Consider the following 20,657-nt stretch of genomic DNA (forward strand, 5'->3'; position numbering starts at 1 on the left):
TCCCCTTCCTCTAGCAGGTTTTTCAGCAGGGCTCGATCGAGCCTTGTGACCCTCCTCTTCTTCCTTTTGAGGAGCTGTTCGACAGGGGGCTGAGCCCCTGTCGGCAGGGGGTTAACCCCCCTGCCTTCCTCTTTGTATGGGTCGACAGGGGACCTTGCCCCTGTCATCGTGCTTGCCGGCAGGGGGCTCAGCCCCCCTGCCATTTCGCCTTGCCGGCAGGGGGCTCTGTCCCCTGCCATCTGCCTTTGTTTTTCGGTAGGGGACAAGCCCCCTACCTTCTTTCTTTTCTCGGCAGGGGGCGAGCCCCCCCTGTCGTTGCTCTTGTGTTCGGCAGGGGGCTTCGCACCCTGCCTTATGTTGTTGATTCCGGCAGGGGGCTGAACCCCCTGCTCGCCTGTTGTTTTTCGGTAGGGGGCGGGGTCCCCCTGCCTTTGTGTTGCTTCTCGGCAGGGGGCTTCGTCCCCCTGCCTTCTTTTGTTTGCCGGCAGGGGGCTAGGCCCCTGTGCCTTCTGTTGTTTCTCCTGCAGGGGGTGGAGCCCCCTGCACCCTCTGTTGTTCCTGGCAGGGGGCGGAGCCCCCCTGCTCTTTTGTTGCTCCTCGGCAGGGGGCTCTGTCCCCCTGCCTCTTGCATTGGGCCGACAGGGGGCGGCCCCCCTGCCTCCTACGTTGTGCCAGCGGGGGGCGAAGCCCCCCCTGATTTCTTGTTTTCGAGCAGGGGCTTGCCCCCTGCATCTTTGTTGTTCTTCGGCAAGGGGCTTTGCCCCCTTGCCTTGTTCTTGCTGCCGGCAGGGGGCTGCGCCCCTGTCTCTTGTTCTGACAGGGGGTGTTACCCCCCTGCCTTGTTGTGGCAGGGAGCCCCTGCTCCCTCCCCTGCCTTTCCTTGTGCTAGCAGACAGGGAGCTCCTGCTCCCTGCCTCTGCTACTGTTGCCAAGCAGGGCTGAGGCCCCTGCCTCTGCCACCCTTGTCTGCAGGATGCAGAGCTCCTGCCTCTGCCTTCTGCAGGCAGGAGACCTTGCTATGTTTGCTTCTCTTTTCTTATGTGGCATATACTAACGTTCTAAGATCTCCAGGTTGAACGGTGGATCCCGCTCGCCCTCTGTGGCTCGAGCTCTTGCTTGCCTACGCTACATGCGTACGAGGACCCGCAACCCCTTAAGGTAGGGGATTCTTGCGTGAAAGGACAATGAACTGATAAATGCTAAAATAAGAAAGATAACTAAAAGAGGATGATATATGTATACGTATAATATATATACGTATGTCTTTACCTTCAAGGACGCGGTTTCGCGATCCTTGTCCTCTTTACTTTCTTGCACTTTCCTTTCTGTCGCCGTCGCGCTATATGTGCCTAGGCTTTTCATTCCTGTCTTTACATTACAATTCTTTTAACTCAAGGACGCGGTTTCGCGATCCTTGTCCTCTTTACTTTCCTGCTGCCCCGCGCTTTGCGCCTTGGCATTTACTTGCTTGTGGTTGCCTTTGTTTTCCAGGATGCCTGGTCCTTCTTTACGTTCTTGCACTTTACTTCTTGCATTTACTTGTTGCCCCGCGCTTTATGCGCCATGGCCTTGCTTCTGCTTTACTTCTCGCGCTTTACCTTCCTGTGCTGTCGTGCTTGCTCTTGCCCTTATCTTTTGTATGCGTTTGTCTTTACCTTGTTGCCGCACTTCGTGCATATGCCTTGCTCATTATGTATTCCATTATTGTCGTATGCTTCTTTACTTGTTTACGCTTAGCGATCTATCGAGGTGTAACCCCATGCCTCGTGAGTCGTCCTTTACACTTGCGTAGTCAGTATAGGATCTCTTACCTCACGCGTTGCTTGCGTAGTTGCCTGCTTGTGCGTTACGATGATCGAGGTATGATCTCATACCTCGTGTGGAGCTTTAGCGTTCTGCCCTCGCGGTGCGGCTTCGCCCCCGAGGCTTGTCCCTCGTCGTACCTTTGTATTAGTATGTGCATGAGTTTGCCTCTTGTCAGCTTGCACTCTCTGAGTGCAACTTCGAGTGCGTAGTGTATATCGTCTCACTTGGCTTACAAGCCACGACACACACTTATGCACTTCAGTTCTCAAAAGACATCGTCTTAGGTGCAAACCTATTTTCAAGATGTATAGCTCGTAAAACAGAGGTAGCGGTCGGACCTCCCAAATTGATGTATTTGGGATTGATGTGTTACAACCTTAGTTTGCCTATTCGATACGACTTAGATAACCTTATTTAGGATCCTGTGCACGATTAGGGGTGGGGATCCTAGCAAGGTACTTGCGTCATCACTAGACCGGCGTTACCTCACCTCTGATGCGAAACCTAGTTTTAGGCTTTCTGGTTCAACCATGATTGTAGCGCCTTCCTTCGTGAAGGTATTGTTGGATCTCTTATAATAGATCCATGTTCTTCCTCTTGTAGTTATACCTTTAGTTATGTACGATATGTTTGGACTACGAAGAGAAGGACGAGAGGTTTATAGTAACCTCTAAGCGTGTATTGACACATTAAGCTAATCCTGTTATGTTGCTTTCGCCTAATAGGCAGATTGCTCGCGATTGTCTAAAGGACCCGAGCACGATCAGTTGGAACTGGAATGAGTTCACTGCGGGTTTCTATAAAGTAGAAGCTTTGGGATTTGCTGCGAGAGATCCATACCCCTTTCATCGTAGGTGTACTTTTGAACATGTACGTTGCGTACTACGATGAGTAGGATGAGAGGTTTATATCTGCCTCGAACATGCAATGGCATGTGTTTGAGATCACAAGAGTGATGTTTCTACCCTCACTGAGGATTGACCCCCTTTTTATCATGATTGTATATGTAAATAGTTACGATGTGTACTGCTGTGAGTAAGATGTGAATTGTGTGCTTGTCTCGAATGCGCAATGGCGCGTATAACTCACCTAAATAATAATCATGCGCCTTCACAGGCAAGATGCTCGATTGGGTTGAAAGACCAGAGCATGAGAATGGGACGGCGGTTAAGAAACCCTCCGTCGTGCTCATTCGGAACGGTTCATCAAGAGAGGATGGATGGTACAAAACTCCGATGGACAGTCATATATGGCAATCTCGAGCAAAGATCCGACCTTCCCCAGTCATCGGAGGTTAGGGGAGATCCTTCGGGCCACTTCTGCAGAAGTACGGATGCGCATCCATTGGGCCTTTGTTTGCCTTTGGGGATTTACTCTCTTGGTCACAGACCGTCCCCTTAGGAAGCGGACTCAGACAGTCATTCGGGGTATAATAAAATACATAGCATAATGAACCCCCGAATCGATCTCGGCTGTTTCTACGTTTTGCCTTGTGCGTACCCACAACGGCCTGCTCAGTAATGAGACAAGATATAACTTATACACATGATCTTGAGATATGCATATTGTGACGTGCATTGCTTGCTTGTTAGCTCGGTAGTTAGGTATGCTACTCGTTGAGCTAGGTACGCCGGTCGAGGCGTTACCCTTATTGGTTAAACTGCTTACGCAGTTCTGTGCTTGGTGATAACTAGTTTCTCATACTAGTTGATTGCTTATCTTGTGTAGCTTATAATTGCTTGTGATGCAATAGCTTGTGCCTCACGATTAATGTAGCTGCTGGCCGATAGGCTAAACCATATAATGGTACTTGTATTTATTTCGAATGTTGTTATGAATACCTGTCTTTTGCAATTGCTTTTGCTTGACTGGTGGATAGAGTTAGTTACTCTTCACCTATTATATTTGTGAGGTTGCTATAGTGGTCTGTTCAAGCACTCTGATCCTTCCTGCTCTTTTACGTAGCTGTCTGCTTTACTAGAGCTTTGCTTACTCCACAGCACATTTGGTTAGATCTGCTAGTCTTGCTTGTTCCTGCTTGAGCTAGCGTTTATCTTACTTATTGCAACTTCTGCTCTTTCTTGTCCTTTGCACCCCTACTAGTCTGATGTGTGACTGACCCATTTTCATGGGCAGGTGGTGAACAGGTTGAGACAGCTTGCGATGGCATGATGACGCGATGCACTCAAGGCAATGCCCTTTCCTGACGTTGCGCTCCTGGGGATACTTTTGATAGATGCGGTATAAGGTTTTTTTGAAAGCATCTCTTTTGATTATAACTCTGCTTTTCTAAAACTGTATTACCAAAATGTGGTTCTTCTTTAATTTCAATAAAATATCTATTTGAACTGCAAATCGGTTTGTAAGAGGGAAACTGCTTTTTGGTTGTAATGTGCCCAAGGTCTAGGGACTTGTTGTTTTGAACCTGATCTTCCGCTGAACTTCTGTTTTAAACTCTGATAAATGATTGATTTCAAAGCTTTCAACCTTTTTCATAAAAGGTTTCAAGTCCACGATTTTGGGGCGTTACAACTTTTGGTATCAGAGCAACTGGGAAAGTGGTAATCCTTGATCATCCGCCATCTGCATCGCACTGTGAGTATCTACTTCTCTTAGATTGTTTTGTAGTTATTTTAATTAAAGAATGTGTTTTTGCTTAGATGTCGTTCAATAAACTGATCAAATCTAGAGACGCATTAACCGGAGCAACTGAGCAGCTCCAAGCGATGGTCCAGAACCTGGATCATAAGGTTGATAGGTTGGTTTGCACGAGCACCAATCTAGAGCGAGGTGTCAACCCTCATGTTTTGCCCGATCCGATGTGCCTTCGGAACCCTGTTGATTGTCACTTTTGCAGAAAGATGGGGCATTCTGCTAAAGAATGCCACTTTAACCAACGGCGCGACCGAAAGTCTGCCAAAGATAGTGCTGACAACAAGCGTTGACCTGCTAAAAGACAGAAACTAAGTGAAGGAAATGAGCCTCAACGACCGTTAAACCCAAAGTGTTTGAGTTGTGATCGTGTTCACCATAGACAGGCATGTCCCCGAGCCTCTGGTGGTTGCTTTTATTGTGGCAGGGTGGGCCACTTTATCCGTGATTGTCGCATAAAGAAGGTGGATGACCTCCGACAAGGGGGCAATACACCCCAACCTCCTCAGCAATAGCAAAAACACATAGTAAACATCGAATCGATGCTTTGATAGTCTTAGTTTAAGACTTTTTGTGTGTTTTGTTACGTATTTTTGTCAAGTCAAAGCTTATCAATGGAATTACGTGTGACTTTGGTGTCTTTGTGATCTTAATGATTGTGATGCTTATTAGGTGAATGACGTGTTACGCCTACAACTGATTAGTTTTTGGGTAGTTGACTTGTTACGCCTACAAATGATCAGTTTTGACTTTTAGGTGGTTGACTTATACGCCTACAAAATCATTAGTTTAGATCATTTAGATGAATGACACCTCACGACTACAAACAATTAGTAGTTTGATGATACATCACGCCTACGTAACTGTGTTGCAGGGTTTCACCTTATGATTGGTTGTGTGAATCTATCATATCTGTTTAGCATGATTGATGAGTATCACGAGTATTGGACTAGAGAAGTCTTGTAGATATGTGCGTGTGTTTTACGCTGAAGTGGTCGAATGCGATGTGCTTCGAGGTAAGAATTGTGGATGCATATGATGGTGCAAAGATTTGAATTGTCTTATTTGCACATACAACTTGTGGATTTATTGAACTGCGTAGGAGTTACGTAAGTTGAAGATAAGTTGATTCATAATATATTACCTGCGAGTTTCTGTGTATAGAGTTCATGTTTTGATTGCGCATGCTTTGAGGTCCTATTTGAGGATATAATGTTTCTTGTGGCATTGATGAGTTGCGTAGTTTAAATCTTCTATGTGATGTGATTGATATGCCACGTGATAAGAATTGTTGGAAGAATGTGTGATTTTGTGATTTGTTCTGCCATGAGAAGTGATACGATGCATATTGCTGGTATTTATGCTTATGCCCATCTTGGTGGCTTCTGACCCTGTGTGCGGTCAATTATTTTGATCAGTCGATTGTTTTGATGCATGTATCACTGTGTATGGTGCCTGTTGAGGATCTGATCTCCAATGGATTATCTGCAAGGGGGGGGTGTATGACCAAGATCAGGTGACCTACTAGAGTGGTAGAATTCTGTGAGGACGTGCACTATCCAAGACCGGGTAGCCGCGAAGGCGGTGAACTGTGAGGAAGTGTATGGTCCAAGACCAAGTATACCATCTAGGGCGGTAATTCCTTGTGAGGTCGTACATTTTCCCCATACCAGGTGATTCGGCGTGGATCTTGTCGATTATTAGTGGCTGTCGACCTAGTGAGCGGTCATTTGTGCTGATTCGTGTATCGTAGTGATTTTTCTTTGTTTATGACATTTGTTGAGGATTGGGTTCCCAAGGGTTTTCTGTGAGGGTTCATATGACCAAGATCTGGTAACCCGACTAGAGTGGTAGAATCTCTGTGAGGATATACACTGTCTAAGAGCGGGTAGCCGCGGAGACGGTGAACTGCGAGGAAGTGTACTGTCCAAGACCAGGTATACCATCTAGAGCGGTAATCCCTTGTGAGGTTGTACGTTTCCCAGATCAAGAAGTCCGACGAGGAACTTGTGTGACTTTGATTTCCATGAAAGGCTATGGTGAGCTGTATTGATCTTCTGATAATGATGAGTATAGTCAGTTGTGAATCTATAGTTTTGGCTTTCTGTTTTTAGCATGATTATATGCCCAACTCAGATGTGAGAATTAGATCTGTATTGATTTTTAGATCTTGATCATGTTTCAGACCTTCTGTGGAAAGGTGGGCTTTTATGAGAAAGTATGTCGCCTTAAGTGAGTCTTGATAGGTGGCAGTTGGCCGCATAAGGCCTTGAGAGAGTATAAATTGTGGTTATTCATTACACAGAGTTTGTTAGAGTTTGCGAGTGTGACACACAACGTCTTGACGATGATTTAGAGACCCTGTTCAAGGAACGCAAGTTAGAGCAGTGTCTTGTTTTGTCTCTTTATCCCTTATCACGTCTAGTAGAAGTTAATGTTTAACCTTTCCTTTTGGTTTTCTACTAGACCCATTTTCTTTGATGACTCGTTGTGTCTCTTCATCCTTGAGGATAGCGAATAAGCATTCTTATAGCCTTCGGCTAAACTCCTTTTATGGCTCTCTATGAACTCTGGCTAAGACAAATTTATAATGAATTCACACATACGTTTTGTTCGATCAAGTTGTTGACTTCGAACCTCTCTTTGGGACGCATTATGTGTTGTCCTGATCCCTTCAGAAGCTTATGTGTCTGGGGGTTCGTGTGCGTGCGTGCATCCTAATCTACCTAGTTCCCTTTGGCTGCGATCTAGGCAGATCACCTTCCTATGAAATTTCGAGGGCGAAATTCTTTTAAGGGAGGTAGGATGTAAGCCCGTGAAAAAAAAAATCGCGTCCGACTCGTGTCAGACACGTGCCTGGCACGTGTCGGACACGAGTCAGGGTCTGACACCTGTGTCGGGCCCGGATCCGGGCCGGACCCGGGTTCTCGAACTCTCGAGAACCTGCGTCTTTTAAAAAGACGCAGGTGTCTCGGGCGAGGGGCAAAACCCTCGCCCCTTCTCTCTCTCCTCTGCTCTACCTCCCTCGAGCTGTCGCCGGCGATCGGAGACGCCGACGAGCGGCTCCGTCCGGCCGCCTCCTCTCTCGGTCCAGCGGGCCTCCCGACGACACGAGCACCCCTCGGCCTCCCTGACGACTGGCGTTTCTCCCCCTTCGAGCTCCGGTGAGTCCACGATCGCTGCCGACCTCCCTGCTTGGCTAGCGGCTGCTCCAGGGACACCGAGCACCGGCGACCCGCCGCCAACCTCTTCCCCCTCCCTGTTGTTCCTCCCTGCGGCCACCTCTTCGCCTTCGCTCTGAGGTCCAGCGACTTTCGAGCATCGCCACCACCTTCCGTCCGAGTGGCCTCAGTCGACAGTGGCCGCGTCCTTCCGGCCTTGACGACGCGAGCTCTTTTCCACCCAGCATCGGAGTACCCCCGTGCGAGCAACCCCTCCGACGGTCCCGTGGCTTCGGTCCTCAGAGGTAAAACCCCTTCTCCCATTCTCTTCTTTCTTTCCTAGCGCCGACAGGGAGCTTCGCTCCCTGTGTTGGCTTAGCTTTTCGGTAGGGGGGCTCCGCTCCCCTTCCTCTAGCAGGTTTTTTGGCAGGGCTCGATCGAGCCCTGTGACCCTCCTCTTCTTCTTTTTGAGCAGCTGTTCGACAGGGGGCTGAGCCCCTGTCGGCAGGGGGTTAACCCCCCTGTCGGCAGGGGGTTAACCCCCCTGCCTTCCTCTTTGTATGGGTCGACAGGGGGACCTTGCCCCTGTCATCGTGCTTGCCGGCAGGGGGCTCAGCCCCCCTGCCATTTCGCCTTGCCGGCAGGGGGCTCTGTCCCCTGCCATCTGCCTTTGTTTTTCGGTAGGGGACAAGCCCCCTACCTTCTTTCTTTTCTCGGCAGGGGGCGAGCCCCCCCTGTCGTTGCTCTTGTGTTCGGCAGGGGGCTTCGCACCCTGCCTTATGTTGTTGATTCCGGCAGGGGGCTGAACCCCCTGCTCGCCTGTTGTTTTTCGGCAGGGGGCTTCGTCCCCCTGCCTTCTTTTGTTTGCCGGCAGGGGGCTAGGCCCCTGTGCCTTCTGTTGTTTCTCCTGCAGGGGGTGGAGCCCCTTGCACCCTCTGTTGTTCCTGGCAGGGGGCGGAGCCCCCCTGCTCTTTTGTTGCTCCTCGGCAGGGGGCTCTATCCCCCTGCCTCTTGCATTGGGCCGACAGGGGGCGGCCCCCCTGCCTCCTGCGTTGTGCCAGCGGGGGGCGAAGCCCCCCCTGATTTCTTGTTTTCGAGCAGGGGCTTGCCCCCTGCATCTTTGTTGTTCTTCGGCAAGAGGCTTTGCCCCCTTGCCTTGTTCTTGCTGTCGGCAGGGGGCTGCGCCCCTGTCTCTTGTTCTGACAGGGGGTGTTACCCCCCTGCCTTGTTGTGGCAGGGAGCCCCTGCTCCCTCCCCTGCCTTTCCTTGTGCTAGCAGACAGGGAGCTCCTACTCCCTGCCTCTGCTACTGTTGCCAAGCAGGGCTGAGGCCCCTGCCTCTGCCACCCTTGTCTGCAGGATGCAGAGCTCCTGCCTCTGCCTTCTGCAGGCAGGAGACCTTGCTATGTTTGCTTCTCTTTTCTTATGTGGCATATACTAACGTTCTAAGATCTCCAGGTTGAACGGTGGATCCCGCTCGCCCTCTGTGGCTCGAGCTCTTGCTTGCCTACGCTACATGCGTACGAGGACCCGCAACCCCTTAAGGTAGAGGATTCTTGCGTGAAAGGACAATGAACTGATAAATGCTAAAATAAGAAAGATAACTAAAAGAGGATGATATATGTATACGTATAATATATATACGTATGTCTTTACCTTCAAGGACGCGGTTTCGCGATCCTTGTCCTCTTTACTTTCTTGCACTTTCCTTTCTGTCGCCGCCGCGCTATATGTGCCTAGGCTTTTCATTCCTGTCTTTACATTCCATGTCTTTTAACTCAAGGACGCGGTTTCGCGATCCTTGTCCTCTTTACTTTCCTGCTGCCCCGCGCTTTGTGCCTTGGCATTTACTTGCTTGTGGTTGCCTTTGTTTTCCAGAATGCCTGGTCCTTCTTTACGTTCTTGCACTTTACTTCTTGCATTTACTTGTTGCCCCGCGCTTTATGCGCCATGGCCTTGCTTCTGCTTTACTTCTCGCGCTTTACCTTCCTGTGTTGTCGTGCTTGCTCTTGCCCTTATCTTTTGTATGCGTTTGTCTTTACCTTGTTGCCGCACTTCGTGCATATGCCTTGCTCATTATGTATTCCATTATTGTCGTATGCTTCTTTACTTGTTTACGCTTAGCGATCTATCGAGGTGTAACCCCATGCCTCGTGAGTCGTCCTTTACACTTGCGTAGTCAGTATAGGATCTCTTACCTCACGCGTTGCTTGCGTAGTTGCCTGCTTGTGCGTTACGATGATCGAGGTATGATCTCATACCTCGTGTGGAGCTTTAGCGTTCTGCCCTCGCGGTGCGGCTTCGCCCCCGAGGCTTGTCCCTCGTCGTACCTTTGTATTAGTATGTGCATGAGTTTGCCTCTTGTCAGCTTGCACTCTCTGAGTGCAACTTCGAGTGCGTAGTGTATATCGTCTCACTTGGCTTACAAGCCACGACACACACTTATGCACTTCAGTTCTCAAAAGACATCGTCTTAGGTGCAAACCTATTTTCAAGACTTAGGTGCAAACCTATTTTCAAGATGTATAGCTTGTAAAACAGAGGTAGCGGTCGGACCTCCCAAATTGATGTATTTGGGATTGATGTGTTACAACCTTAGTTTGCCTATTCGATACGACTTAGATAACCTTATTTAGGATCCTGTGCACGATTAGGGGTGGGGATCCTAGCAAGGTACTTGCGTCATCACTAGACCGGCGTTACCTCACCTCTGATGCGAGACCTAGTTTTAGGCTTTCTGGTTCAACCATGATTGTAGCGCCTTCCTTCGTGAAGGTATTGCTGGATCTCTTATAAGAGATCCATGTTCTTCCTCTTGTAGTTATACCTTTAGTTACGTACGATATGTTTGGACTACGAAGAGAAGGACGAGAGGTTTATAGTAACCTGTAAGCGTGTATTGACACATTAAGCTAATCCTGTTATGTTGCTTTCGCCTAATAGGCAGATTGCTCGCGATTGTCTAAAGGACCCGAGCACGATCAGTTGGAACTGGAATGAGTTCACTGCGGGTTTCTATAAAGTAGAAGCTTTGGGATTTCCTGCGAGAGATTCATACCCCTTTCATCGTAGGTGTACTTTTGAACATGTACGTTGCGTACTACGATGAGTAGGATGAGAGGTCTATGTCTGCCTCGAACATGCAATGGCATGTGTTTGAGATCACAAGAGTGATGTTTCTACCCTCACTGAGGATTGACCCCCTTTTTATCATGATTGTATATGTGAATAGTTACGATGCGTACTGCTGTGAGTAAGATGTGAATTGTGTGCTTGTCTCGAACGCGCAATGGCGCGTATAACTCACCTAAATAATAATCATGCGCCTTCACAGGCAAGATGCTCGATTGGGTTGAAAGACCAGAGCATGAGAATGGGACGGCGGTTAAGAAACCCTCCGTCGTGCTCATTCGGAACGGTTCATCAAGAGAGAGGATGGATGGTACAAAACTCCGATGGACAGTCATATATGGCAATCTTGGGCAAAGATCCGACCTTCCCCAGTCATCGGAGGTTAGGGGAGATCCTTCGGGCCACTTCTGCAGAAGTACGGATGCGCATCCATTGGGCCTTTGTTTGCCTTTGGGGATTTACTCTCTTGGTCACAGACCGTCCCCTTAGGAAGCGGACTCAGTCAGTCATTCGGCTGTTTCTACGTTTTGCCTTGTGCGTACCCACAACGGCCTGCTCAGTAATGAGACAAGATATAACTTATACACATGATCTTGAGATATGCATATTGTGACGTGCATTGCTTGCTTGTTAGCTCGGTAGTTAGGTATGCTACTCGTTGAGCTAGGTACGCCGGTCGAGGCGTTACCCTTATTGGTTAAACTGCTTACGCAGTTCTGTGCTTGGTGATAACTAGTTTCTCATACTAGTTGATTGCTTATCTTGTGTAGCTTATAATTGCTTGTGATGCAATAGCTTGTGCCTCACGATTAATGTAGCTGCTGGCCGATAGGCTAAACCATATAATGGTACTTGTATTTATTTCGAATGTTGTTATGAATACCTGTCTTTTGCAATTGCTTTTGCTTGACTGGTGGATAGAGTTAGTTACTCTTCACCTATTATATTTGTGAGGTTGCTATAGTGGTCTGTTCAAGCACTCTGATCCTTCCTGCTCTTTTACGTAGCTGTCTGCTTTACTAGAGCTTTGCTTACTCCACAGCACATTTGGTTAGATCTGCTAGTCTTGCTTGTTCCTGCTTGAGCTAGCGTTTATCTTACTTATTGCAACTTCTGCTCTTTCTTGTCCTTTGCACCCCTACTAGTCTGATGTGTGACTGACCCATTTTCATGGGCAGGTGGTGAACAGGTTGAGACAGCTTGCGATGGCATGATGACGCGATGCACTCAAGGCAATGCCCTTTCCTGACGTTGCGCTCCTGGGGATACTTTTGATAGATGCGGTATAAGGTTTTTTTGAAAGCATCTCTTTTGATTATAACTCTGCTTTTCTAAAACTGTATTACCAAAATGTGGTTCTTCTTTAATTTCAATAAAATATCTATTTGAACTGCAAATCGGTTTGTAAGAGGGAAACTGCTTTTTGGTTGTAATGTGCCCAAGGTCTAGGGACTTGTTGTTTTGAACCTGATCTTCCGCTGAACTTCTGTTTTAAACTCTGATAAATGATTGATTTCAAAGCTTTCAACCTTTTTCATAAAAGGTTTCAAGTCCACGATTTTGGGGCGTTACACTGCCCCTTTTATTTTCCTCAGCAAATGGGGGTTCACCCCCTGTCTCTGCCTCCCCGTAACCTGCTCAGGTATGACAGGCAGGGTTGTCACCCTACCTCTCGGATTTCGCCGGCTGCTTTCTGTCGCAGGCAGGCAGGGGCTTTGCCCTGCCTCGCTCTTTTCGGTCGGGCAAGCCATTGACATAGTTGAATCGGCAGGGGCAAGGCCCCTGCCTGTTCTGACTTTCGGTAGGCTGGGGTCGGACCCCTAACTCCTCGATTTTCGACAGGGGCTTCGCCCTTGCCCCTTTTCATTGCTTGGACTGGCAGATACATACCTCCTTGCTCCTTTTTCTTTTCCTTTTGTTGTTTTCATGCTAACTGTTTACCTTTTTGCAGATTGCACAATGGAGCACGCTTGCGCCTCGTGGCCCGAGCCCGTCCTCACTAAGGCTCGCAAGCGTATGCAGAACCGCAACCCCCCAAGGTAGTGGCAAGTTGCGCAAAAAAGACTATAAACAAACAAAATGCTAAAATAAATGAAAGATAATTAAAAAAAAGAAAAAGAAATGAAGGACAAATATATATGTATACGTATAAGTATATATGTATATTTTTACCTCAAGGACGCGGTTCCACGATCCTTGTCCTATTTATTTTTCTGCATTTACTTTTCTGTTGTCGTCGCGCTTTATGTGCCCAGGCTTACTTTCTGTATTTACTTTTCTGCATCTACTTTTATGTTGCCGCTGCGCTTTATGTGCCCAGACTTACTTTCTGTATTTATTTTTCTGCATTTACTTTTCTGTTGTCGCCGCACTTTATGTGCCCAGTCTTACTTTCTGTATTTACTTTTTTTGCACTTACTTTTTGTCCTTACATTCTTGCTTTTACTTTCTGTCGCCGTCGTGCTTGATGTGCACTGACTTATTTTCTGCATTTACTTTTGTCTTTACTTTTTTGCATCTACTTTTCTGTTGTCGCCACGCTTTATGTGCTCAGGCTTTACTATCGCAGATTCTGTTGTTCATTGCTTTTGTTCTGAGCTACCACACCTAGTGTGAGGTCTTGCTTCGTGTGTTTGTCCAATGCAAGCCTCGCAGGGCGGGTGTGGGCGCACACCAATTTTCGCTCCTTTCAAAAAGATGCAAAATTGCGTACCAACACTCCAGTCTCGAGAAGGGGGGAGAAGGGGGTGTCCCTGTGTGGATTACAGACTTCTCGAGTGCGCAACCATGCATAGCAAAAGCTAGCGTTTCCCTATATGTTGCTAGCTGCAGCTAGCTTCGACTAGAACTTTACTTGGGAGGAATGTCTGGATCTACAGTGATCATAAGCCTTGCATGATACTTCTATGGTAAAGACTAAGCATGAACTTACTTACATTATGCAAAACTCTGTGTAGGGTTATCTTTTGAGAAACCCATGCCTACCATCGTAGCTGTGCCTTTAGATAGGGACAGTATGTTGTACTACGATGAGTAGCACGAAAGGTCGAGGAAACCTCGAAGCGTGCAACAAGCACATTTGTTGAAACACACCAAATGATAATGATGCGCCTTCACAGGCAAGATGCTCGAGTGGGTCTACAGGACCAGAGCATGTAGAATGGGGCGACAGTTAAGTAACCCCTGTCGCGCTCATTCGTCTCCTGCAGTTCATCAAGAGAGAGGATAGATGGTACAAAAACTTTGATGGACAAGTTGTTAACAACCACCATACGAGCAAATGACTCGCCTTCCACAATTATCGAAGTTAAGGGAAAGGGACTACCGAAAATTATCCTAGGTGATAGCTCCCATAGACTTCTACAGAAGTAGGATGCATTCGTAGCCACCAATGCTTTCAGGAAATTCTCTCTTGGTCATTGGTTGTCCCCTTAGGAGCGGACTCGGTCAGCTATCCGGGTTATCAAAAATATATTGCATAATAAACCCCCGAATCAGTCTCAGTTGTTGCGTACCCACAGTCCAGTTAATATCGAAACTAAATATATCATTTTCACATTTTTGAATGTTGTGCACTTTTAAGTTTCATGAATTACTTACTGTGTTGGCTCATATCTTGGGTTGGTTATATGCTTTAGTTAATTGTTCTTTGCATGTGAAATCAATTGTACATAAATTACTTGCCTGCGTAGTTAATTATTCTTGTTATGGCTATTAAGTTCAATTGCTTATCATGCTTTAGCCTTTGTTCCTTATTGTCTTATTTTTTGCGCACTTACCAGTTTTTCACGAAACTGACTCATTTTATGGGAACATGTGATGAGTAGGTTTTCTTCAGACAGTCGATGGCGGGATGCGAGATGGCCTGAGACTTCACTCTCCTGCTCGCAGTTTTGAGCCCTAGTTACTTGTTTTGGTTTGGAGTTTTGTATAAGGGGAAACCTTAACTTTTGTACAATGGATAGTTTTCATAATAAATATGTTGGCTCACTGATTTTCTTGTAAAAATGTTTTTGATAACAATGGCTTCACAATGGAATTTTATAGTAACGTGCCCAAAGTTGTCAACTTGTTTTGCTTTTCGGAAAAATTGTTTTCGTTGATAAAAACTCTGAAAAATGAAAGTTTTTCTGAAGTATTTTAAAAGTTTACAAGTTTGAAATTTTGGGACGTTACAACTATCCCACTTTTGAGTCTCGTCTTCAAGAGGTTTCACACAGAAAGTCACGCTAACAAATTAATGTGGCATTACAATGAAAATATATTCACAAAAGTTAAATATTTTTCCTGTTCCCTTATCTCTTTACATGGACAAACATGATATACAGTGTAGCCTCTGTTCATCTCAATATAAGAAACTTTTTTGAACTTTCAATAAAAAATGAGAAGAAAACATGATGATATACATTAATCTAGAATCTGTGATGTCTTTGAAAAGAAGATAAATCAGATTATGAACTGGAAATTGCTGCTTGATTTTTTTCACCAAATTAGCTGAATCAACTGTATTGTGCTTCATATTAAAACATTTTAAGTGGTACCACAATTATGGCTATAAAAAAAGTGGTATCACAATTTTATCATCAGTTTCATGAATCCAAAAGTTTCACAGATCCCCATAGACTATGCAGAACTCAAGTTTTAAGAAGCTAAGTGGGGATGGCAGTGGACCGGGGGGGGGGGGAACGAGCCCCGCCCCCACCTCGCCGCGTTTGGACCGGGGATGGAGGACATGAAACGGGGATGAAGGTTAAAATCAAAACCCGTGCAGGGATGGACTTACACCTTCCCCCACCCGTCCCCGTCCTGATCCCCGCCTTGCCCCGCCCCACCCCACCCCACCCCACCCCATCCCCAATCCTTTTAAGGATGGCAATGGTCCAAGGAGAAACGGGGCCCCGCCTCACCCCGTTTGGATCGGGGATGGAGGACATGAAGCCGGGATGGAGGCGGGGATGGAGGTCCGGATTTTGAGACGAGGCAGGGGTGGAGACCTTGTCTCCCGCCCCCACCCTGGTCCACTGCCATCCTTAAAGCTAAGATTATGTTCAATAGTAGTACCAGTAACCATTCTATATGACAAATACAATACATAAGAAGAATAAAGGAGACAAAAAAAGTACACACGCTTTACCTGCTCAAGTGAGCTATAGTTGTCTGCTATCCGAGAATACCTTCTCTGCAATTTGTTCTTCACATCAGGCTGCACATAATTTTCTTGTGGAGGAGCATAAGGCACAGAATTCCAGGATGAAGAAGGGCCATAATTATGAGAACCATAATTATAAGAGGAAGAATGTTCACAACATTTCCTCTTGGAATGCTTGCCTCCCATGACTCAATCTTCTAGTCAGGATACTTTGGTATTATATTCCTGCTTCTCTTTTGAATTGTCCCAAAAAAAAAAACTCCATTAGAAATTGCACTCTCATACAATGAAAAATAACCCACAAAACATACATAGTTAAGACTAACAAGATTGACAAAGACACTCTGACAAGTGCAACCTTATCAACTGACAGAGTAGAATTTCTGCATCAATCTATTATTATAACTCCCATAAAGTAAGAAATATTTATATATCCACAGATGAACCTCATGAAGACACAGAAAAGCAAGTTCAAGAATGAAAACACAAAACATAACATCTCAATGTATGCACAGATAAAAGATGACTATCTTCCATAGTTTAAAAAAAATACTGAAAGACAAAATCCCTAGAACTGAACAAAGTAGAGACATGCCTCACATCTTCAAATGGAAAATGCCCTTTGAAATAATGAAATGGCTAAAAGATAGGTTCATATGATTATTTCTTTAGCCTCCGGTCTTAAAAAAACCTGCTTAATGAGTATAATCCAACTGCACCAAAGCTTGAAATGCAAATAAATAAGCACAAAATTTATGAAGTGAAGGAGCCCACTAAAGCCTCAGCTGTATTGTGGCTATTGCCAATGGCAGATGCATGCTTTTCTGTTTAAGTCTGAAGTTAAGACCTATAAAAATTAAGAATAGCCAAAAGCTTCCTTGCAATAGTAATTAAAACGATTAAACTAACACTGCAAAACACAATGGAAATTTGACAAATTTTTCAAAATTTTGCACCGACACACTAAAACAAGAACTGATCACCGGGAACAAATTTTCCTACATAAGAAACAAATCTCCTTGATCAGGAAAAAGAAAGAAAAATAGCACCCTATAAATCTATAGAACTAAGCACATGAGATTAATTTTCAAATCCACAAGGGAATTCCAGATTACATGAGAAAATTTTGAAAAAGAAGTAAAACAACCAGATAACGAAGAGCTGGTATTATAATCCTGACAACATCAAAACGAGCTTGTTAACAATTCAAAACCCTCAACACGGTACAATTAATTTGAAAAGAAAAAATCTTCAGATAGATAAATGGTGGAACTAATTGAAAAGCTCGAATTTCAACTGAAAAACCAAATCAATTTCACATGAAAAATAACAAAATCAAGCTCCATTTGCAGGTATGGTTGAAACATAGAGTATTCGCATCCTTCAACTTTAAATCCAATCACTTCTGAAAAACAGTAACTGAACTATGACTAAACCCGCAGACACACACATGAAGAATTCTTATGAGAGACACAAAAGTGTAAGAAAAAGGAGAAAATAGAGTTCTAAAATCAAAATTTCACCACAAACCCATTCTATAATAATAAAAAGAAAACCACACGCTTCTTAATTGGGAAAATTCATCGCAGACTCAAACTGGACATGAAATCACCATAATCCATATTCCGAGGAAAATAAAGCCATTTTTACTTATTAATATCATCATCAGTAGAACTCAAGCTAACCAGTCAAAAAGAGGGAGAACATGAAGACTGAAAATTACATGAAAATCATCAGAAGATAACTCTACCTCCGAATAAGACAGAGTGCTTAAACAAAAATCTTCACCAAGCAATAAGAGCATAATTACTATTTAAAGGAAGCACATTTCTTTCTAACACAGATTCATGACAATTGACCGTCAAAATTCAAACTAACACGAATTCAAACGTTCGAACCGCATTAATCCGACGTCTCACATGATTGAAAAGAAAAATCAATCCTTATACTGATTCGAATATGACGAAGCATCTGATCATCATATGGCCTGATACTTAAAATAGAAAAGGAATCGCTCCTTTTGCACTTTCGTCAGTAAAATTCAGGATAATCAAGAAAACTAGGTACCAAAACATGACTAGAAAAACAAATAAAATCATCAGAATGATGGATTTTCTTCCAAATACCGACGATCAATAACTCGATTCTGCCAAGAATAGAAGAAAAATCGAAATCTATACTCACAGAGGTGAAGACGATGTCGAAGAAGAAGAAGAAGAAGAGGGGAATCGGCGGCTTAAAACCCTGCGAAGCTGCAGCAGGCAAGAAGGAAAGTAGGGTTTTAGGAAGGAAGAGGAGGGATAACAACAAAAGCAGAAGGCACCGGCATTCGTTATGTGCGAAACGGGAGATGGCTTCTCCAGGACGCTTCCCAATTTCTTAACTAACAAAACCCACAAAAATAAATAGAATTTTTTTTAAAAACGAAGAAAATAATAGAGAGCAATCGAAAGTCAAAAACAAGGATGTGTTGGAAGATTTAATTAACAAAATAAATGGAAGCAAGCAACCGAGAGAGTTGAAAGGGTCCCCGATTGGGTAGAATTCATTTTTTAATTACTCGCATATCTATTTATTCAGAAGAAATGTTGCCATTGACGCATGACGACACCGAAAAGTCGAGTCTCCCCGGCGTTGCCCTTCCGGTCGCACAAAAAAAAAATGAATGAGCGAGCAGATGACAAACTATGTGTGAAATTTCACAAGACTTCAAACGTGGCAAAGAAGCAGATATAGGATTTATCTTTCAAAAGATATCATCGGATCAAGATATACATTTTCATTTATCATTATTAGAGATAAACATAAAAGAAATTGGAGAGGGGTTGGTGTGGGCTCACAAGCGTTTGCTTTGCACGCTTGACTTCGAGAAGGCTATGCAGAGAGAGAGAGAGAAATAATCAAACAGTGGGTTAGAAACCGGAAGAAGGCTTCTTCTTAGTTCTTCTTGTTAGTGCTTGGTCACAGTCCCGGACAGAACAGATGAATGCAGAGAGAGAGAGTGAGAGTGAGAGAGAGAGATCTTACCTGTTTGGGCATTCGATATTCGTTAACATCCACTTGTCTCGTATACTCCTTCCTACCTTTGCCATGTATCAAACGAGAGAGGGAACCAGTGACCACTGGTGTTGCCTGTCGGTTGAGGGAGACCCAAGCTGGTGGAGTTGAGGAGGGAGGATCAGGTGCAATGTGATTGCACAGTTTGAGTGTGCCGCTGCATCTCTGATCATCCACCAATCACCATCATTTTTGGGCCCCACAACTGACAGACCTTGTCTTTAAGATAGAGAGTTATCAGGTACTGCGCACACTAAAAGTGTGCAATTACATTGCACCTGATTTTTTTCCGGAGTTGAGCTCGGATGGCGTAAAATTGATGTTGAGAATTAGAGAAATTTTCAAATACCTTAAATTTTTTTGGGCTAGGTTTCAACGTTGGGTTAACAATCACTCATATTTTGAAGTTACCATTTTACCCTTATAATTAGTTTGCCCAGTGAGTGAGTGTGAGAGAGAGATAAAGTCACAACTCACCACCCTTGTGTTCAATGAAGAGAAAAAGAAAAGAAAAGTTCACTAAAACTAGATCTCCTCACGTGGGCAGCATAGTTATTTTTTAATAAATTTAAGACAGAAATGATTAGAGGTATCTAAACTGAGGTCATTTGATTGACCTGGTAAAAATTTTGGTGGGCATTTGCCAACTTGAAATGTTTGGTAGCAAAGTTTGGGTGTATTTGAAAATTTCTCTTTTGTCTTCATATTCCTGAAGGAAGATTCCTGGAAATATCGTCGGATGCTTCACGTCTTTGTTATGTCTTGTAGTGTCGGACTATTATACCTAGAGTCGGTAATCTGTCAGAGACATTTCATTCTTGTGATGCAATGAACGACATCCAAAACACTATGGCTAGGCTCAGCGCTTCTTGAATGAGCCCCCCACATGTAATTCAGAGCGGTTGATGTCTTAAAATGAACGGCTGAAAACATAGTGTTTGGGATGTGGTTCATTGCATGGATGAACGGCATCAGAGTGACCTCTGACGGTAGTTCTGACCTGATATGCGCGCTTATAGGAAGATACATACATGTGGAGAGAACCGTACTGTCTAGCATTTTAGGAGTCCAGTGCATAACATTTCTATAGTTGATTTAGTGCAAAATGTATCTGATTGTATGTATATCTAGGTTTTCAGAGCATGTAAAATCAACGATTCATAATGAACACAATAACTCAATGAAAACTGTGTCCCGACCGAATGAACTTTGTTCAACAGATATATATGATAAGGTTGAGGGTACCATGTCGAGGTAAGCCCAGAACTTCAAACCCGCACTTGACAAGTCAAAGCCAAGCTTCAAATTCATATGCAAAACATAAGCAACATGTGAAAATGCTATGAAAAAAGCAGAGAGAGAGAGATATGGGTTATTATTCTAGAAAAAATTAACATGAACTATGTTGATAAATGAAGAAACTTACAAAACATCTTAAATAAGGCCTTTTTGTATAATCTTCATGTTGAATATTGGTGGATAGTTGCGGGGGTTGTTGCTTAATTACCTAAAAAAACGGGTCATAATTTTGACCCTGGGGCTAGCTTTTTCATGAGGCACAATGTCAAACTTTATTAGGTGAGTACGTACGATGCTTGTAATGTACCCAGCTATATATTTTTAAAAGCTAAATATTCTATTTAAGAGAAGCTTTACAACAACTCACATAAATTTTTCAAATGAATAAAAAATAAAAATACA

General features: G+C 44.6%; 1 protein-coding gene across 4 annotated transcripts in view; it reads right to left on the bottom strand.

The window, feature by feature from the left end:
- The window catches only part of LOC149848944 (E3 ubiquitin-protein ligase RGLG2-like), a 29,179-nt gene extending 10,125 nt beyond the window's left edge, over window positions 1-19,054 (bottom strand). The window contains exons 1-3 of one of the 4 annotated variants that reach the window (XM_089998221.1): window positions 18,927-19,054; window positions 18,084-18,151; window positions 15,885-16,127 (exon numbers count right to left, since the gene is read on the bottom strand). In XM_089998221.1, coding sequence (XP_089854347.1) covers window positions 15,885-16,085 — 201 coding nt within the window. In that variant the 5' untranslated portion in view covers window positions 16,086-16,127; window positions 18,084-18,151; window positions 18,927-19,054. Of the gene's footprint in view, window positions 1-15,884; window positions 16,133-18,083; window positions 18,152-18,739; window positions 18,861-18,926 lie in introns of those variants that run through there. The other 3 variants (XM_089998206.1, XM_089998214.1, XM_089998227.1) reach the window with 3 other exon arrangements.
- Window positions 19,055-20,657: the final 1,603 nt, after the last annotated feature.

Source organism: Nuphar pumila, chromosome 1, assembly GCF_984573655.1.
Source record: "Nuphar pumila chromosome 1, dmNupPumi1.hap1.1, whole genome shotgun sequence".
In the NCBI taxonomy this organism is placed as follows: domain Eukaryota; kingdom Viridiplantae; phylum Streptophyta; class Magnoliopsida; order Nymphaeales; family Nymphaeaceae; genus Nuphar; species Nuphar pumila.